The sequence below is a fragment of the Panthera onca genome, chromosome A2, assembly GCF_046562875.1.
Source record: "Panthera onca isolate mPanOnc1 chromosome A2, mPanOnc1 haplotype 2, whole genome shotgun sequence".
In the NCBI taxonomy this organism is placed as follows: domain Eukaryota; kingdom Metazoa; phylum Chordata; class Mammalia; order Carnivora; family Felidae; genus Panthera; species Panthera onca.
Genome location: NC_138340.1, coordinates 75,427,908 through 75,445,889, shown reverse-complemented (window position 1 = coordinate 75,445,889; position 17,982 = coordinate 75,427,908). Strand labels below are relative to the sequence as shown.

Below are 17,982 nucleotides of genomic sequence, written 5' to 3'. Positions count from 1 at the left end.
GGAAAGTTTTCTATGAGACTGAAAGCTGCAACAATCTAGACTCAACTACATGCCTGTTGGATTTAAGGGAGCCGATTCCGGGTTGAACCACGAGAAAAGGACAAAATAAAAGATGTCCAAAGTGACAGAAGTGTATCCTTGAAGAGTATGTGCAAAAGTCAACATGGTATTTCACAGTATGTTTTCTCTCTAGGTTATAGAACCACCCCCTACCCGCCTTCCCCAGATAAGCTGCAGGTAACAGATTTGGTCTTTGCAAGTGACAAGTTTGAAGGTTTCAGGGCAACATGAAGTATGAAAGCGTACAATCCTGTCTCCACAAGGTACGTCACCGAGCACACTAAAGGATGCCCTTTACAACACACCGTACAGCCTACACCAGCTGAAACAACTTGGCGACCAAAAGATGAAACCCCAGAGGTGACACCATGAAGTTATGTAGGTGGAGAGACAGCCAAAAAATAATGCAAACACCTGCACGTGTCCCCTAGCACACTCCGAGTGCAAGCCAAGGAGAATGTTCCTTCTTGTTCATGTGGCCGCTGCTGACGAGTGACAGTATCTCCAGCGTCCACATTCGCCCCTCCCCAAGTAAAAGCAAGCCTCTACTAAGAAATGAACCCCTCGGGGCACCTGGGTGGCTCAGTCGGGTTAAGTGTCTGACTTCGGCTCAGGTCATGATCTCACAGTTCGTGGGTTTGATCCCTGTGCCGGGCTCTGTGCTGACAGCTCAGAGCTTAGAGCCTGCTTTGGATTCTGTGTCTCCCTCTCTCTCTGCCCCTTCCCCACTTGCACTCTCTCTCCCTGTCTCTCAAAGGTGAATAAATGTAAAAAAAATTTTTTTAAGTGTACCCCTCAAAAATTAGTGACTAGTTGATACCATTCTATAATTCAGATGCCAAAAGCCTTCTCTGAAGTTTTCTCTTAAATCTTTGTCTTAGGTCTGATGGAAATTATAAACAGCTGTGTAGATGGGGTGTCAAAGTTTCAAGGGGAAGAAAAAGAAATGATGGGGTTGCAGGTCAAATAACCTTTGTGGTGAAAAATAAAACTGTGAATGTAAGCTTAAAATAAAATTATATAAGACCTTACTCATTGAGGCTAAAAGCACAATGTTGCAGTAAATATGTCTCCTAGCAGCCAAAAATAACTGCTAATTGCTGTGTGGATAAGTAGTGATGGAGAACTTGGAAAGAATCCATTTTGACATAGAAATTGTTTCTAGAACACTCCATGGGAAGTACTTGGATGGATATATAAGGAATGCCATGAAGAATGGCAGAGATTTTAGGGATTTAGAACCTACTCTGCTGACAGAGCATAAGAGAAAAATTAAAAAGCTAAAACCCAAGTCCCCTTCAAAGTAGCTTGGCGACATCAAAGCAAAGTAGATGCTAAATGCTACCTCTGGCATTTAATAATATCTATATCCACTATTTTCTTAAAATATTAGTGATCTCCAAAAGTGCAAGATGGGCGCCCAACATCATACACAGAATTATTATTCCACTATTGGGTAGGAACCACTTCCCTCGCTTTAAAATTTTGGACTTTCTCCAAGGCATTTACTGCAACATCCTCTCTCTTTCCCTTTGCCACCAAATTTGTGAGCATCTATTTTCACCCTCTAAGATTGGATGCAGAGATTACACTGCTACAAGAGTCCTCCTTGTACAGCCTGAGGGTGTATGTTCTAGTTAAAAATACCATCAGTTAAAATACATTATGACAATAACCAGCAGCAGCTATAAACCATCACAGGAGTATCTAAAATATTGTATCTGGCAGCTTGGCCTATTATTTAGAAGGGAGCTGTTTAGGAAGTCAGCAATTGGCTCTGAGGAAAACAGGAGAGGAAGCCTTTCTTCCAGAGACTTAAGAAGGAGTGCAAATATAGGAGCAGGAGTCGGGGGTGGAGGGGGGAGGGCAGATTGTGAGATAGCTCAAGGACAGTCAACTCCACCACTGGGTCATGCTTACACATGATAAGCCACGTAAAACTAAAAATATTGATGACACCAGCTGGGCCATGCTCCATTTAGAGGAAGATCTGGTGTGTTCATCGCCCCTGCATCTGGCCTCCACTGCCACCCACAGAGCGGTGACTCCCAATTCCAAATCCCTACTGGACATCTCCTCCTGGATGTGCTGATACTTCACGCTTCACATGCCCAAAACCAACTCTGAACTTCCTGTCAAAACCTGTTCCTACTCCTTTTCCCAGTCCTCGTGGATGTCACCCCATGGTCCCAGTTACAAAACTGGGAGTCATCCCAGATTCATCCTCCCGGAGTGAGTGCATCACCAAGGCACATCAATTCGGCCTGATTCTCAAATGAAGCCCTTTGCTTCCCTGCCCCCTCTCACTGCCCTAGACTGGACTGGACACCCATCATCGATCATTTGGTGCAGATGAAAGAATCCATGGGAACAGCTGAGCAAAGTACTTAGCCAGAGAGAACATTCAAACGTCAGCCATCTTTATGAAAAATAATTTTGAAGGCATTATGGCATGATAATTAAAACTATTACTCACAATCAATCAGCCTTTGTTAAAATCTTGGTTCCAACACACGTGGTCTGTGTGATCTCAGGCAAATTACCTAACCATCCTAGACCTCAGTTTTCCAAAGTGTACGTTATTTTTAAATACATGCCATAAGCCACAGTAAAAATTCTATGAAATGAGGCTTAGTAAAAACTTACCTCAGTGCCTAGCACAGAAATGCTCAATAAATGTTAGCTATCATCATCATCATTATTAAATACCGGACTACACTTCTAAGAAGTCTCCTTGCAGCTTTATCCCCTCGAGCTTGAATCCCACAAAACCACAATAACTATTTTTCTAAAATGCTATTCTGATCACATGATTCATTCCCTTGTCTACAATAATGTAATGACTCTCTTCCCTGCGGAGAGAATAAAACCCCAATATGATATGATGCATAATCACTTGTCTCTACGAACGACTGCCTACCATTCCACGTCTCATCCCTCTCAGGTTCTTGCTTACCCCTCAATGATCCGTTTGTTCCCTAAAGAGCCCATGCTTCTTTCTGCCTCCCTGGCCTCTGTACATGTTTCTTCTACCTGGAAGTCCTTCCAACATCAAACTTAGTCTCCAGTATATCTTATCACTTGATGACTACTCATACTCCCTTCCTGGGTCCATTTACGTCTAGGTTCTTGACCTGGTCTCCTGTCCCTCAGGTAGGAGTCTGTCCTTTGTGATGCATGCGCTTCTGTTAAAGTATGTATTACTATGCATATTTGGCCCTTTTGTTTATTTAACTTTCTTCCCGTCTCTGCTGCCAGCTCCATGAAAATAGGTACTGTGTCTTGTCATCTCTGCATCTCCACTCCTAGAACAGCATTGAGTCCATGAACAGGGCTCAATGTGATGTGCACTGCTAAAATGAACAAGAACACCAGATTTACTTTGCAAACCCAAACATCAGCAAAAATAGTACCAACCTACAGAGAAGAATGGCACCCAAAGATCAGTGATAAAATGAAGAGTAACCCAATTTCCCAGAGTCCTCGTGGGAGAGATGTGGAGGGTTTCTGAGAGAAACTGGAGCACCTTATGGACAAGGAACCCAAGGCAGCTGAGAACCTGGTGATGTTCCCACCAATGTCCCTGAGACCAGACGCAGGGGACATCACTCCCCAGGGCCAGATCTCCCTTCTCGGTAATGCTGCTTGCATTACAGTGCAATTAGTTAGCCGGTGTTCTTTTTTGTGAAAGCCAGGAGAATTGGCCATGAAAGCCCTTTGAAAACCCAAATTATGACCCATTTGATGCCTACCCCTTGTCTTTCTGTGTGTTCCCAAACCCCAAAATGTGCTCCAAGCAACATTAATTCTAAGACTTTGAGAAAAACATTCCACAGCCGAATACCTGGTAAAATGCTGCTCACCCCACAGACCTTCTGGAGATAATATGAACATATTAAGGGCCCTGTAGTAATACACTCTGTAATAGCCTGTTTGAAAATTCATTCCAGCCAGCCTTGACCAAAGTAATGTAAACATAGGTCTCTTTTACGGAGTATCATTTGTTAACAAAATGTGCTGGGGAAAAGCTGCTGTAAGGTCCTCTCTCCTCCATATGGGGATGCAACCATCAGAAGTGGAAGGACACAGTCTGCAACACTGAAAGGGTGCTTTGATGCTGCACCAACGTCTCTCTGGAGCTGACTCTTCACTCAGTGAGTCTCCTAGATCACGTTAAGGAAAAGAATTCTTCGCGTCTTAAATGCTTAAAGCAGTGATCTTCCTATTCGGGAAGCAAAACTGACCAAAATATATAGACTTTGGGAAGGAGACTGAATTCACTCATTCATTTAACACATTTATCCACATGAAAAAAAAAATCATCCAACATAAAGAAAATCCTGTGCTTGAAATAATCCATGACAGCTTGTGTCCAACAGTAAAAGAAATACCTAGAGTGCCTTCTAGTTTCTGATCGAATTGTTATAAATACCTAGGGTTAATTTTTTTTGAACAGTTAACTATGAGCTCTATGGATCTGTGAAAGTTCTTGGAGCCTTACTTTAAAAATGTAAGCCAAGGCTATCATTTATCATATAGCTGTGTTGGCTGGTTACAAAGAGGTAATATGCCCATGCATAGCACACAGCCTGGCACGTGGAAGTGCTCATTCCATAGTAACAGTATAGTAAGTTACCATTATCCCACTGGAAAGATGAACTCTAATTTGTGAAACCAATGCCCTAATAACAGTCACATAGCCCAGAGCCTGGATAAGACAGTGGGTAAAAAAAAGCAAGGCTACAACATGGATGTACCTAGAGGGTATTAAGTGAAATAAGACAGTGAGAGAAAGCCAAATACCATATGATGTCACTTATATGTGGAACTGAAGAAACCAAATGAACAAACAAAAGAAAAAAAAGAGACCAAAAAACAGACTCTTAACTATAGAGAACAAACTGGTCGTTGCCAGAAGGGAGGTGGATGGGAGGATGGGGGAAATAGGTGAAGGGGATTGAGAGTACACTTATCGTGGGGCACCTGGGTGGCTCAGTCGTTAGGCGTTCGAATTCGGCTCAGGTCATGACCTTGCGGTCCGTGAGTTCGAGCTCCACGTCGGGCTCTGAGCTATCAGCACAGAGCCCAGAGCCTGTTCAGATTCTGTCTCTCCTCTTTCTGCCCCTCCCTTACTCACACTCTGTCTCTCTATCTCTCTCTCTCAAAAATAAATATTAAAAAAATAGAGTACATTTATCATGATGAAAATTGAGAAATATACAGAATTGTTGAATCACTATATTGTACACCTGGAACTAATATAACACTGTATGTTAATTATACTTCAATTAAAAAAAAAAGCAATGCTTTAGGAGACATGTGGACCAGAGAATGTATCTTGGCCCTGTTGGTTACTAGTTCATGACCTTGGACAAGCTATTTAACCTCTCTGTTCCTCCCTTTTCTTACCTGTAACCCAAAGGCAATACAAGTACCTGCCTCAGAGCTATCATGAGAATTAAAATTATATGCCCACCCTATAAAAGCTTAAGTACATTTTAGTTTTAAAAATCAATTTCATGGGGTGCCTGGGTGGCTCAGCCGGTTAAGTGTCCAACTCTTGATCTGTCTGGCTCAGGTTTGAGACAGCAAGTACCCATCTTGCTTCGCTAACAGCACAGAGCCTGCTTGGGATTCTCTCTTTCTGTCTCTCTCTGTCCCTCCCTCATTCCCTCTCTCCAAATAAGTACATAAACTTTACAAAAAAATCAATTTCACTAATTTATTATTATGACTAATTTTTAATTAAGATTGTTAATATTATCATTACTTACCGCTATCTTTATAATCAATTTCACACATCCACAATGAAACTGTCAGAATAAATCCTTGCAACTGGAACCAGTATGTCAAAAGGTACACATACCCCCTTCCCCAAAAGACACACGTAGAGGCTTTTGCCAAACTGCCCTCCCAGGAAAGCTGTCCTATCAGCAGCGTACAAGACGGGTCTGCTCCCCACAGCTTTTCCGATGCTACGTATCATGGTCTCTTTTTTTATTTCAATGTCTTTGAACATGTGGAGGGAAAATGGCCACATCTTCCTTCTGATATCATTTAAATATTCTTTGATTATCCATCTATGAGGATAAGCATTTTTCACACTTACTACCCACCGACCAGTTCTTCTCTGGCTAATTTTCTCTTCATATGTTCTACCTATTTTTTTTTCTTTTAATCAACTGATATTCATTTAGTTTACCTCCTGAGCTCTTAATATCTTGGTTCACTTTCACTAAATATGTTGTCGAAATAATTATTTAAGTATGTATGGAAGTCTGACATATTCTTGAGGTCAAATCTCTCAATCTTATGGTTATCTCTTTTGGGTTACCCTTTGTAAAGACCTTGTCACCCAAGACTAGGGGCTATTAAGTCCATGGTATTTTATTCCAGTCCTTTAGAACATCTCCTTGTATACATATTTAACTCTTTACTAGATCTGTAAGTGAGAAGGACAGAGTAGAGTGCAAGGCTGAGAATCTTACTTTCTTCTGAGAGTTTGGCAAGTTTATCCAAGACCCCTGGCAGAGATCCATTCTCCCCCGCTACTCTCGAAGTCTGCCCTGTGAGCCATCACATCCACAGGTACACCTGACCCGACTCAGTGCAGGCAGCTGGGCAATGAAGAGCAGGCAGGGACAGAGCATACCTCCCTGCCGCCCTCTTCTCACCCCACCCACCTCATTCTTTTGCCTTGCATGGCTGAGGCCAGAAACCAATGTCACGGCCTCTCTGTCTCCGCACAGTGACAGGGCTGCAAGTGCAGAAGGTCCCCACAAGTCACAGGTGGTCCAGGGCCTTGATTTCTGATAGCCCTGCATCTGCCTCTGCCACGACTCCTTGCCCCTTCCAGCTGGAGGCCTTGGGTGTGAGTCTGTGAGTGTGCTCCTCTTGGGACATGCTCTCCTTTGGATTGTAAACCAGCTGCAGCTTTTCTTAAACAAGGTCTCAAGCTCACTCGATCTCTCGACACTTCCTAGAAATCTCTGGTGTGGGAGGCACTTTTTCCTCCTTTCCAGCATCACAGTAGACATCTTTTTTTCTTGTATATTCTGATTATCATTTCAATGGGATTTGGGGAGTGGGTGGAATGAACACCTGTGCTCAAGTACCCATCTTGCCAGAAAGCCAACTGGCTTTGTAATTAACGCTGAATCCTGCCACTCGTGATGAACAATCTGGGCTTGGGGACATGCAGTAAACAACCCACACACATTTACCTTTGATAGCTGCTAAATATCCTCGGAGTTCTCGCTGAAGCCTGGTACCCTCTGCCTGAAAAACACACAAACACAGAGATGCTAAGCATCTTGTCTATATTTTGCATGGAAACATGCGAGAGGCAGTAAGTCCCAGAGCTTATTATTACCAGAGGCTCATTCTTGAAAGAGCATAAATATGTACACACACAGACTAAAGAAGGCGCCTGTCAGTGTTGATATTTATAGAGATTTTATTCAGCTTAAAAGTAAAGGAAAAGGCAAGTGACATTTTGCTGAGAATGGAAACTATACCCACCAGACGGCCTCCCATATACTCAAGAACTAGCAAGTCCATAAATTTTGACGCATGGAATACGACAGTAGGAGACCGATCATCACCACTGTTCAATATGGTAGCTACTAGCCACATGAGGCTGACCACTTGCAACGTGGCTGGTCCAAAGAGAAATGTACCGTAAAGTGTAAAATACCAGATTTCAGAGACTTCTTTCAAAAAAATCAAATTGATATGTTTTATGTCAATTACATGTTAAACTCATAATATTTTGGATATACTGAGTTAAATAAACTGCATTATTGTTTTTGTTTTGAGAGAGAGAGCATGAACAGGGGAGAAGGGCAGGGGAGAGACAGAGAGAATCATAAGCAACACAGGGCTCGATTCTACTTCTCCAGGATCATGTCCTGAGCTGAAACCAAGAGTTGGATGTTCAAACAATGGAGCCAACCAGGTGTCCCGATAAACTGTATTATTAAAATTAATTTCATGATTTCTTTTCACTTTTAAGATGTGGCCACTAGAAAATTGTAAATTACGTACGTGGATTGCATTATATTATTATTGGACATCACCAAAATAGAGAAACTCTGAAATAATAAATTTTGACATAGAAATCTTTGTTTCGGTTTGGATAAGGCTTAGCAACTCTGAGACTAAGATTACACTGCAAGGACTGGAGAAATGAGGCAAGGAAGGAGGAGAGCCAACACAGCATGCATGATCAAGCAGTTGCCACAGTGGGCAGCCCAGCCTCAGTGCCACCGGGAGCTCTGGGAGAAAGTATCAAACACCGTTTAGATATCCTAACTGGGGAGCAAGGGAAGTGGGACATTCAGCCATCAACTCCTGTCCGTCATTGGTTGAGGGCTGTTCCTTGTGGGGGGGATACAGGAGAAAGCCCTCAGACAAACAGCTGCTCTCGCGGGCAGTAGCAACTAAATCCAGTGGGCTCAGAAAGGGTAGCTGCTAGGTCCCTGCAACTGAAAATAGTTTTAAAATGTGCATTTTAGCCGCACAACCACTTAACAAACTTGCGGAGAGCTAGCACACAGAATGACTCCACCTTGATAATTAATAAAACAGCAACTATAGTTTAAGTCTAACTTGATAGTTAAAAATACAGCAACTGTTGGGGCGCCTGGGTGGCTCAGTCGGTTAAGCGTCCGACTTCGGCTCAGGTCACGATCTCACAGTCTGTGAGTTTGAGCCCCGCGTCGGGCTCTGGGCTGACGGCTCAGAGCCTGGAGCCTGCTTCCGATTCTGTGTCTCCCTCTCTCTCTGCCCCTCCCCCATTCACGCTCTGTCTCTCTTTGTCTCAAAAATAAATAAAAAACGTTAAAAAAATTAAAAAAAAATTTAAAAATTAAAAAAAAAATAAATAAATAAAAAATACAGCAATTGTCATAACCACATTCAATTCAGCAAGCATGTGTTGGTTAGCATAAAGCAAAAAAAAAAAAAAATGCGGGGAGGGGAGGAAGTACAAAGGGGAAAAAACCCTACTTCCTTCAATGATTGCAGTCTAGTGGAGGAACCAAAGTATTGAAATAAAAATTGCATTCCATAGCAGGTTACATTTAGCTCTGCAGTAACCATTCAAAATATTTGGGAGTACAAAGTAAAGACAAAATGCCCATCACGTTTAAAGATAGATAGTAATTAATACAAAGCAACCGTGGAAAGGAATGTTTAAGGCTATGGCTATCTGAAAAGGGCTTCTGGATGAGAACATTCTCCTATATGGTATAGTATGCATGGTGTCTCAATATGGTTTAAAATGAAAACTCTTAAGTTTCCCTTCTCCTGTTGAACCATTCAGAAACATCCTATGAAGGCAAACTGCCATAAGCTAGATCAAAACAAAACAAAACACCTTTCTGGATTTCCAAAACATCAAAGTATAGAGTGGAAAACTATGGGGAATGGGTGAGGAGAATGAATAGAAAATATTGATGGTCAACACGTGCATAAATGTAGAGGATGAAGGGGATCCAGGGAAGAAACGGGTGCAGATAGGCCAACATCTCTAACACCACCACAAAAAGAATTTGGGGAAGAAAGAAGTAGGTCTTTCCCACATTGATATCTATTATATGACAAGCACTGTGTCAGATTCTGAGTATATAAGCTGAAAAGATAAGGCTGTGGGAGACTGTATTACTGTCGAATTTACACCTCCTTACCAGACCTGATTTGGGGGAAGATTACACTTCCAGCCCATCAACACTGGCCTTGGCTGCGGGACATGGCCAATTCGATGGGAGCACAAGTGGCACGTCCTACTCCTGAGCAGGTGTCAGAGTCATCACACAGTCCTACTGTTTCTTTCCCCTCTACCCCGAGGCCTGTAACATTCCAGATAGGTGTTGCTTCTCCAGACTGGATCATAGAGGGAAGAGAACTTGAAGCACGACCGCCATTCATATTTTCATGAGCGAGAAATAAAGCTCTGTTGCTGGAAGCCACCGAGGTACTACGAGCACAGCATCACCTGCCCTAAATGGCCTGAGAAAAATGGTTCACCATCAATAGCGGAAATGCTGAAAGATGGAGAAGGCTGAAATCTAACAGAAAAAGAAAAAGCCAACAGAGTTAGCAGAAAAGCACTAAAGGCATTTACACAAACATTGCCGAAAGTAAATCCAATTGGAAGGGTTAAGGACAAAGTGGATGGCTTAGCAAATGGAAGCCCAAGTGCTAGTCAAGTGATAGACAGGTGGATATGAGAGAGCAGCGAGGCCCAGAATCATGCGTCCTAATAGAGGGCAGATAATTTAGAGAGAACACCCAAAACCAGACATGTGACTTACCTGGATGGATCCAGACCCAGATCAATCTAAAGCCTACAGCCCTAAAAGGTGCAATTAGGAGGCTCTGAATCCCCTAAGGCCCCCTTTTTCAAAATGGTAAGTGTACACCTTGGGGGTACTTAGTGGTTTGTCTAGGGCACATAGAGCCGTGAAATAAACCTAAAATATATCTCTGGAACATCAATTTACTGAGGTTGGAGGGGAGCAAATGGAGAAGAAACCATTCTTTTGTAATCACTAAACAACCTGTTATGATGTACAATGAAAAACTACAGAGACTAAACACAGAACTCCAAGACGTCTCCTGTTTTCAGCTGTCCGCTTTAGAGCTCTGCTCCGTGGGTCCTTCCCTGCAAGCGTGCAAAGCACTGAGCTAAGGCAGGGCTCATTTCTACCCAGAAGGATGCTCTCCCCTCGGAAGGTAATACAAAGCCTGCCGCAGTAACTGCTGGTTATGAGACGATACAGCCATGCAGGATATCTGTAAATAGCAAAAAAGTAGCAGGGAAGAGTGTTCTTTTACCAAATATTTAAGAAACAAAGCACATCAAGTTAATCCCACAATTGCCTCTTCTTTCAGAACAAGAGAGAGAATGAAAGAAATCAGGCTTCACTCCATACACTGCATTCACCCAGCCGAAGCAATAAACATTTTTTTAAAAATGAAATAAGAGTCCCAGAAGAATTTCTTTTAGATATCTAAGAGTGGCAGAAAGTTCAAATTATACACTAATGGCTTAAACAGATGAGTTCAATTTAAGCAGATAAACTGAAAGGCTTATTTAAATAACTCTTCTTTGCCAATTATTAAAATTCTTAATTTTCCTCCATGATTATTAAGGTTCATAAATCATTTGGTAATAACCCTATCGAATTTCATCTAAAATTCTGCCTGAATCAGAAAGTAAAAGGCTCTGGAGAGAAACTGTTCACCTATAATATGCCACAGAGAAGTTCTTCCGCACAAAACCTATTGCATAATAAAACTTTCTTAATGTCGTTATCCTATGTGAATCACAAAGATGTTTTAAATTAGAAATAAATTCTTACAGCTAAGCTCAGATTTCACTGCATCTGAAATTTGTTCCATATTCCTCTGAAAATTACCATTTCAGTAATTCAGCCTTGAATTATGTATTGCACAGAAAACAAATTCAAAATTCCACAACCTACAACTACATGAGTACATTTTCCCTTCTATTTCTTTATGTCGTTCCCTATAAGGTAAGCTCAAACTATTATTCTAACTTGGGGTTACATTCTCCTCAGGTCTTAAGGTAACATGAGGCCAAGTGAGTCTACTCTCTTTTTTTAATTTTTATTTTTGAGAGAGAAAGAGACAGAGCGTGAGTGAGGAAGGGGCAGAGAGAGAGGGAGACACAGAATCTGAAGCAGGCCCCAGGCTCTGAGCTGTCAGCACAGAGCCAGAGGCAGGGCTCAAACCCACAAACCAAGAGATCATGACCTGAGCTGAAGTTGGACGTTTAACCGACTGAGCCACACAGGTGCCCCTAAGTGAGTCTATTCTAATTAAGTTGTCTGATTGCCAACTAATACTCTTCTTTAGACAAGATCTAAGAAGGATTCACACCTACCGAAGGACCCTGTAGGCATATGGTATAATAACAAAGCTCTGGTGTTAGAGGTTCTTCATTTATTTTTTCAATTGGATCATTTATCAGTGTCAGCAGCTGCTGTTTCTCCAGCCCAGACAATGCCCAGGCCTCACTTTCTTCCCACACAGCCAAGGGAATTGGCTTGCTTTTCCTTCCTCATTAAAGCTACTCCTACCCACGCTCTCCCTTGGGTGTCACACTCTTGCAAAGCTAGGGAGAAGGAAGCAGTCTCCATAGTTCCCTTCTGCCAAGCTGTCCTGGAAAACAAGACCGGGTCATTTTGGGTTTCATCATGGAGATAATCAAAAATTAGCAGGCATGCAAAAAGTGTACAAGGTTTTAAAACCTTACAAAGGTCTGAGAATTACTGCCTCCAGTCAAAAAATCTCTTTATTCCCTTGCTGAGTAGTATCTTGAGGCTGTTGCTTTCTTCCCTTACTCCTGTAAGCACTACTCATGATAGCCACCTCCCCACCAAGAATGAAGTTTAATTATTTAATGAATTATTTAATAAAATCTAATTAAATAGGTAGAGAAAGAACACTGCAGGTACACCATCACGGAAGGTTGCAGACATCCATGTTATTCAATACAAAGAAATCACAGTCCATACCTAATTAAATGTGTTTCCAAATTGTTTGACATCAGATTGGTCCTTAGTAGCACCAATTCCTTAATTATTTGTATATATGTCTTGGGGTAGTTGGGGTAGGCAAGGAGAGAGGGGCAGGTTCCCAGACATACTGGGCTCCTGGATAGATCTCATTCGTGTCTCTCTTCAGCACCTTGGAGAGCCCTTCAAACTCTTCAAAGATTTAACTTCTGTAGAATCAAAGGACCATTACCGCATCAGTGTTTCCTATGGCACTCTGGTAAGTGAACAGAGGAATTACAGACAGGTTTTCTTCAAGGTGAGCCAAGCTCCTGGTAAGAAGAGCCACCACAGACTCTGAACCACGGAAGTGTCTCAAAGTCCTGTCATGGGCACTGGGTTTAAAAGCAGGGCTGCATTTAGCTATTTGATGATTAATGAGTAAGGCTGTTTATTGTTAGATGCACTAAATTCTGAAGCATTAAAAATATATTAATATTTGTTAATACTTATGCCTACAACTTCAGGATCCATAAAGAGGTACCATTTTGTTAGCTCACCTTTATCCCAGTTACTTCAGACATCCATGTTATTCAACCAGAGTTGAGGCATTAATTTGATTAAATTGTAGGCACAATGCATAGAATGAATTAATAATTTCTAAGGAACTAAACTCAGGGGAGCAATCACTGAAAATTCAGGGGCAAGCCCACATTCTGCCATGTACATGATACTTCTGGTGCAATGGTGTGTACCATACAGCCCTGGCTGTGCTTACAAAATCAAACCCAGTGAGCTTTATTTGCAAGGTTATGAATGTCTAGCCAACCACCTTAATCAATAGGTATTTAATACCTATTAAACAAGCAAGGACTTTTTGAACTGACTTTTTAAAATATGGTAAATGTAGAGGTGCCTGAGTGGCTCAGTCAGTTAAGCATCTGACTCTTGGTTTCAGCTCAGGTCATGATCTCACAGTTCGTGAGTTTGAGCCCCACATAGGGCTCTGTGTTGATAGTGTAGAGCCTGCTTGGGATTCTCTGTCTCTCTCTCTCTCTCTCACTCTCTCTCTCTCCCCCTCCCCTGCTCACTCTCTATCCCTCTCAAAAAAATGAATAACCAACTTTAAATATGGTAGATATAGTACTTATTTACATTTATAGGTAACTTTTGTTATAAAAAGAAAAAGATGGACTGGAAAAAAGAAAACGCCACACACATTACAGGAATATTTTCATTAACTTGCCTCTCAGAAACTGTGAGTTGATAGCCAACAGTATTGGCATATAAAAGTTGGATCTGAAGAGATATAATGTCACAAAGTTGTGATTTCACAAAGGTAAGTCCTATCATCTCATCTGTGATCATGAGCATATAGAAGTTCCCATAGTTACATTATGATTTTTGGCCTTTACTGACATTTTTCTCTTGAAAAGGCTAAGTAATATAACAAAGTTAAAACTGGTCCAATTTCTCAAAATTCAGACAGGTTAACTCAATCTTGAAAGCCATGTTAGTAAGATTTCTTACCATTTTCAAAGCTTAGAAGAAAATTAGGTTATCAAAGAGATAAGGTTTAATAGAGCCATAATCAGCACCTTGATTAACAGATGACTAATCTGAATCTACTTATGATCAAAGATAACATTAGCCTATTGAACAGTACAGGTACTATTAGTCTGTGAAGAAACAGAGCTCTCTCTCTGTTACAAGTTCAGATGCACTTAAATTGGAAGATGATAGTTTTTCAAAGGTAAAAGCAGCAGGGTCTCTAATATTAACATTTTTATTTCCACGCTTTGAACTCTTTGTAGTTAACAGGAGCCATCATTAAAAACCTAGCACTGATCTCAAAGAAAAATTTCTCCATTAAAAAATTTTCTTGGGGCGCCTGGGTGGCTCAGTCAGTTGAGCATCCGACTTTAGCTCAGGTCATGATCTCTTGGTTTGTGGGTTTGATCCCTGCTTTTGGCTTTGTGCTGACAGCTCAGAGCTTGGAGCCTGCTTCGGATTCTGTGTCTCCCTCTCTCTCTGCCCCTCCCCCACTCATGCTCTGTCTCTTTCTGTCAAAAATAAATAAACATTAAAATTTTTTTAAATTTCTTTTGGCATATATTAATGCAACAGATATGAGAGAGAGGAAAATCTAAGTGGGTTTTGAAATCACATTCATGGGCTGATCGTGGTAGGGGGTGGTGCATGGACAGGTGATAGACATCAGAGAACATCTCAGTTTCCACAATTTTATCCCAGATTCCTAGCCCAATTTCCAACTATCCTTGTCAGCAACTCCAAGTAATTATGATCGGAAAACCAAATCTAATATACTATTTACCTTTTAACAAAACAAAACTAGAAAGCTAGCTACTAGTAATTCCATATACATTTTTTCCACATAGCTCCTTAAGCCAACTAACTTGAGTTCATACAGATCTCTATTCTGGTCTTCTGGAAAGCTGGCCCGCTTGTGTGTGTAAGGGGATAGAATTGCCTAGTTAGAACTATTAAAGTCACCACATGGACACTGGATACAACTTGACAATATACTTTATTGCCTTTAGGCAATTGAGTTTGTGATCCCTGAAAAGTCATTCCAATTTCTTCTGTGTGTGTGTGTGTGTGAGTGTGTGTGTGTATTTGATGCATAAGGAGCTTCATAGGTATTATATAAACCCCTTTTCAACCTTTACCTTAATACCGAGGGCATAGTGTTTAATATAGTAGGGAGGAAACCGACCCAGAAATTAAGGGAAGCTCCATGGGACTCCCACCCCAACCATGGCTTCTTGTCCTGTGGCTTATTGTTCAGCGTCCCCTTCTGTGGGACCATGAACATGTCCACAGTAGAAAGGATGTAAAAGTTTTAGAAAAACAACTGCTATGTCAAGTTATTAATGAGATGTATTGATGAGAAGGAAGGAGGTATCTTGGAATTCATTACTCCAGTCATAATATAACATCCAGAACATTCCTGAGACTGCCATTTATGATACAGTAGTTTGTTAGAGCTACCGTAACAAAATACCACAAATGACAGAAATTTATTTCTTCACAGCTCTGGTGGCTAAAAGTCCAAGACCAAGGTGTTGGCAGGTTTGGTTCCTCCTGAGGACTCACTCCTTGGCTTGCAGACAGCTACCTTCTCGCTGTGTCCTCACGTGGCTTTTGTATGCATGTATCCTTGGTGTCTCTCCTGCTCCTTATAAAGACATCAATCCTAGTGGAGTGGGACCCATCCATATGACTTCACTTAATCCTAGTAATGACCTCTCAAATGTCCTAATCTATAAATACAGCCACAACTCTGAAGTGTGCTGGCGGTTAGGACTTCAATATATAAATTTAGACATACACAATTAAGCCCATAATAATATTCTCAAAGCAAGCCTTTAATAGAGCAATATGATCACAAGGTCTAACACTTACTGACTGGTCCCTTTGTTCCAGATACTGTCCTGAGTGCCACAGCTCTATTACCTCATAATCCTCAAATTAACTCCATGAAGTCAGCACATTTTTACCAGTGAGAAAACTGAGGCACAGAGTCTGAGAAACCTGCCCAAAGGTCATACATCTGGTAGACAGCAAGCCAGTACTGGAGCCTGGGTAGTTTAAACAGCCTGTGGGTTGTTTAAACTCCACAATACGCCTCCAGAGCACACATGCCTCCTGCCCTCTACCACCCTTTGTCTCCAGGCTACAAAGACACAAATGACAGCTGAGGATAAATGAGGCTGTCCCAAGAAGAATCAACTGTTGATCAATGAGAATAATTTAACTAAAGACACCATTTTCTGCGCTCCCATGGTACTGTTCTAATCTTTAAATTAAAATACCGACTGTTCATGTGTTTCTCTACAAAGCTCATGGTTCCACAGAGTACATTCCATGAGATTCATATAGCACGGATGGGTTAAATGGATGGGTTCTGGCACCACAATGCCTAGCTTTAAAACCTGAGCTCTGTAACTTCTAACTGTGCAACCTTGGGCCATCCACTGAACCTCTCCAACCCTGTGATTCCTCATCAGTAAAATGAAGATGGTAATAGTACTCACTTCCTAGAGCTATCACAAAGGCCGAGGGAGACAGCCCATGGAAAGTATCAGCAGAGGGCCAGGAACACACAATGCATTCAGTACATGTTGGATACCACGATTATTATTCTACATAATATTTTCCAAATGAGAAAATATGCAAAGAATAGGTGTTTCATAAGTGTTTGACTAAACTAAGTTTGCTACATGTTATATTATAAAGAAATATCTTCATGAGGAATACACAAAACCTCCCCAAAACAAGCTACTTGGGATTTTAGAATGCTTCCTTTATTTTTATGTCTAAGTCTAAAATACACAGTTTTGCTTTCCAGGAAGATTATTTTTTTTAATAGCTTTAAATGTTGCAGCAATAGGGGCGATGGGTGACTCAGTCGATTAAGTGTCTGACTCTTAATTTTGGCTCAGGTCATGATCTCTCGGGCCATAGGATTGAGCACTGGATAAGGCTCTGCACTGTTAGTGTGGAGCCTCCTTGGGATTCTTTCTCTATCCCCCTCCCCCACTCACTCGCTCTCTCTCAAAATAAATTAAAAAAATGTTGCAGTCAGTAATAGAGGATCCTAAAGTACATGGGAGTAATTTCTGCAGATATATAAGAGCCACTGAACAATGGATTTAAGAAATACCAAGCCAATATGATAAACTGCTGTAAGGAAACAAGATAGCATGAATACCAGTGGCCAAAAGAATGATAAAATTCATGCCCATAATGAAAGCTTTTGTGACATATACTCAGTTTTTTCATACGCAAAGCAGAATTGTAATTGTGGAAGGCTATGAGAACCAAGTGAGACAGTGTTCGGACAAAACACTTTATAAATGGCTAGGCCTATTTGTGGAAAGCCTTAATAATAAGAAATACTTCATCACTGCTTTTACCTAAGCCAGTCAGACAGGGCTTGGAAATTTGCCAATTTTTAAAGCTCCTTAGGAAATTCTTATAATGATCCAGGTTAAGAACATATTCAAATAGATGTGCAATTGAGGAAACCATTATCTTTACTATATTGATATCATCTCAGGCTTGCATCCAACTCGTTACTACCATATGATGTCTCTTTAGAGACACAAGTCAACCGTGCGAGCTGGTTCAGAAGTCTGGAGTGGGGCCCGGGAATCAGTATTTTGACAAGGAATCCAGGTGATTTTGATGGTTATTTGGGAACCTCTACTGCAGTTCGTCGCTGTGCCTATAATGTAATTGACAGTTAGTGTGTTGATGCAGCTGTCGTATGAGATGGCCAAAAAGACACTTAAAAATATGTCTGGCTCCAGGTTTCCGTCAGTTACCATCAGACATTCCTTCTAAGGCACCCATCACTTAGATTGGAACTCCT

At 41.3% G+C, this 17,982-nt stretch overlaps 1 protein-coding gene across 4 annotated transcripts in view; it reads right to left on the bottom strand.

The window, feature by feature from the left end:
- AMPH (amphiphysin) overlaps positions 1-17,982 on the bottom strand; it is a 247,856-nt gene that overhangs the window by 104,174 nt on the left and 125,700 nt on the right. For all 4 annotated transcript variants that reach the window (XM_060632223.3, XM_060632222.3, XM_060632226.3 and 1 more), the window contains exon 3: positions 7,284-7,338. In XM_060632223.3, coding sequence (XP_060488206.1) covers positions 7,284-7,338 — 55 coding nt within the window. The remainder of the gene's footprint in view (positions 1-7,283; positions 7,339-17,982) is intronic.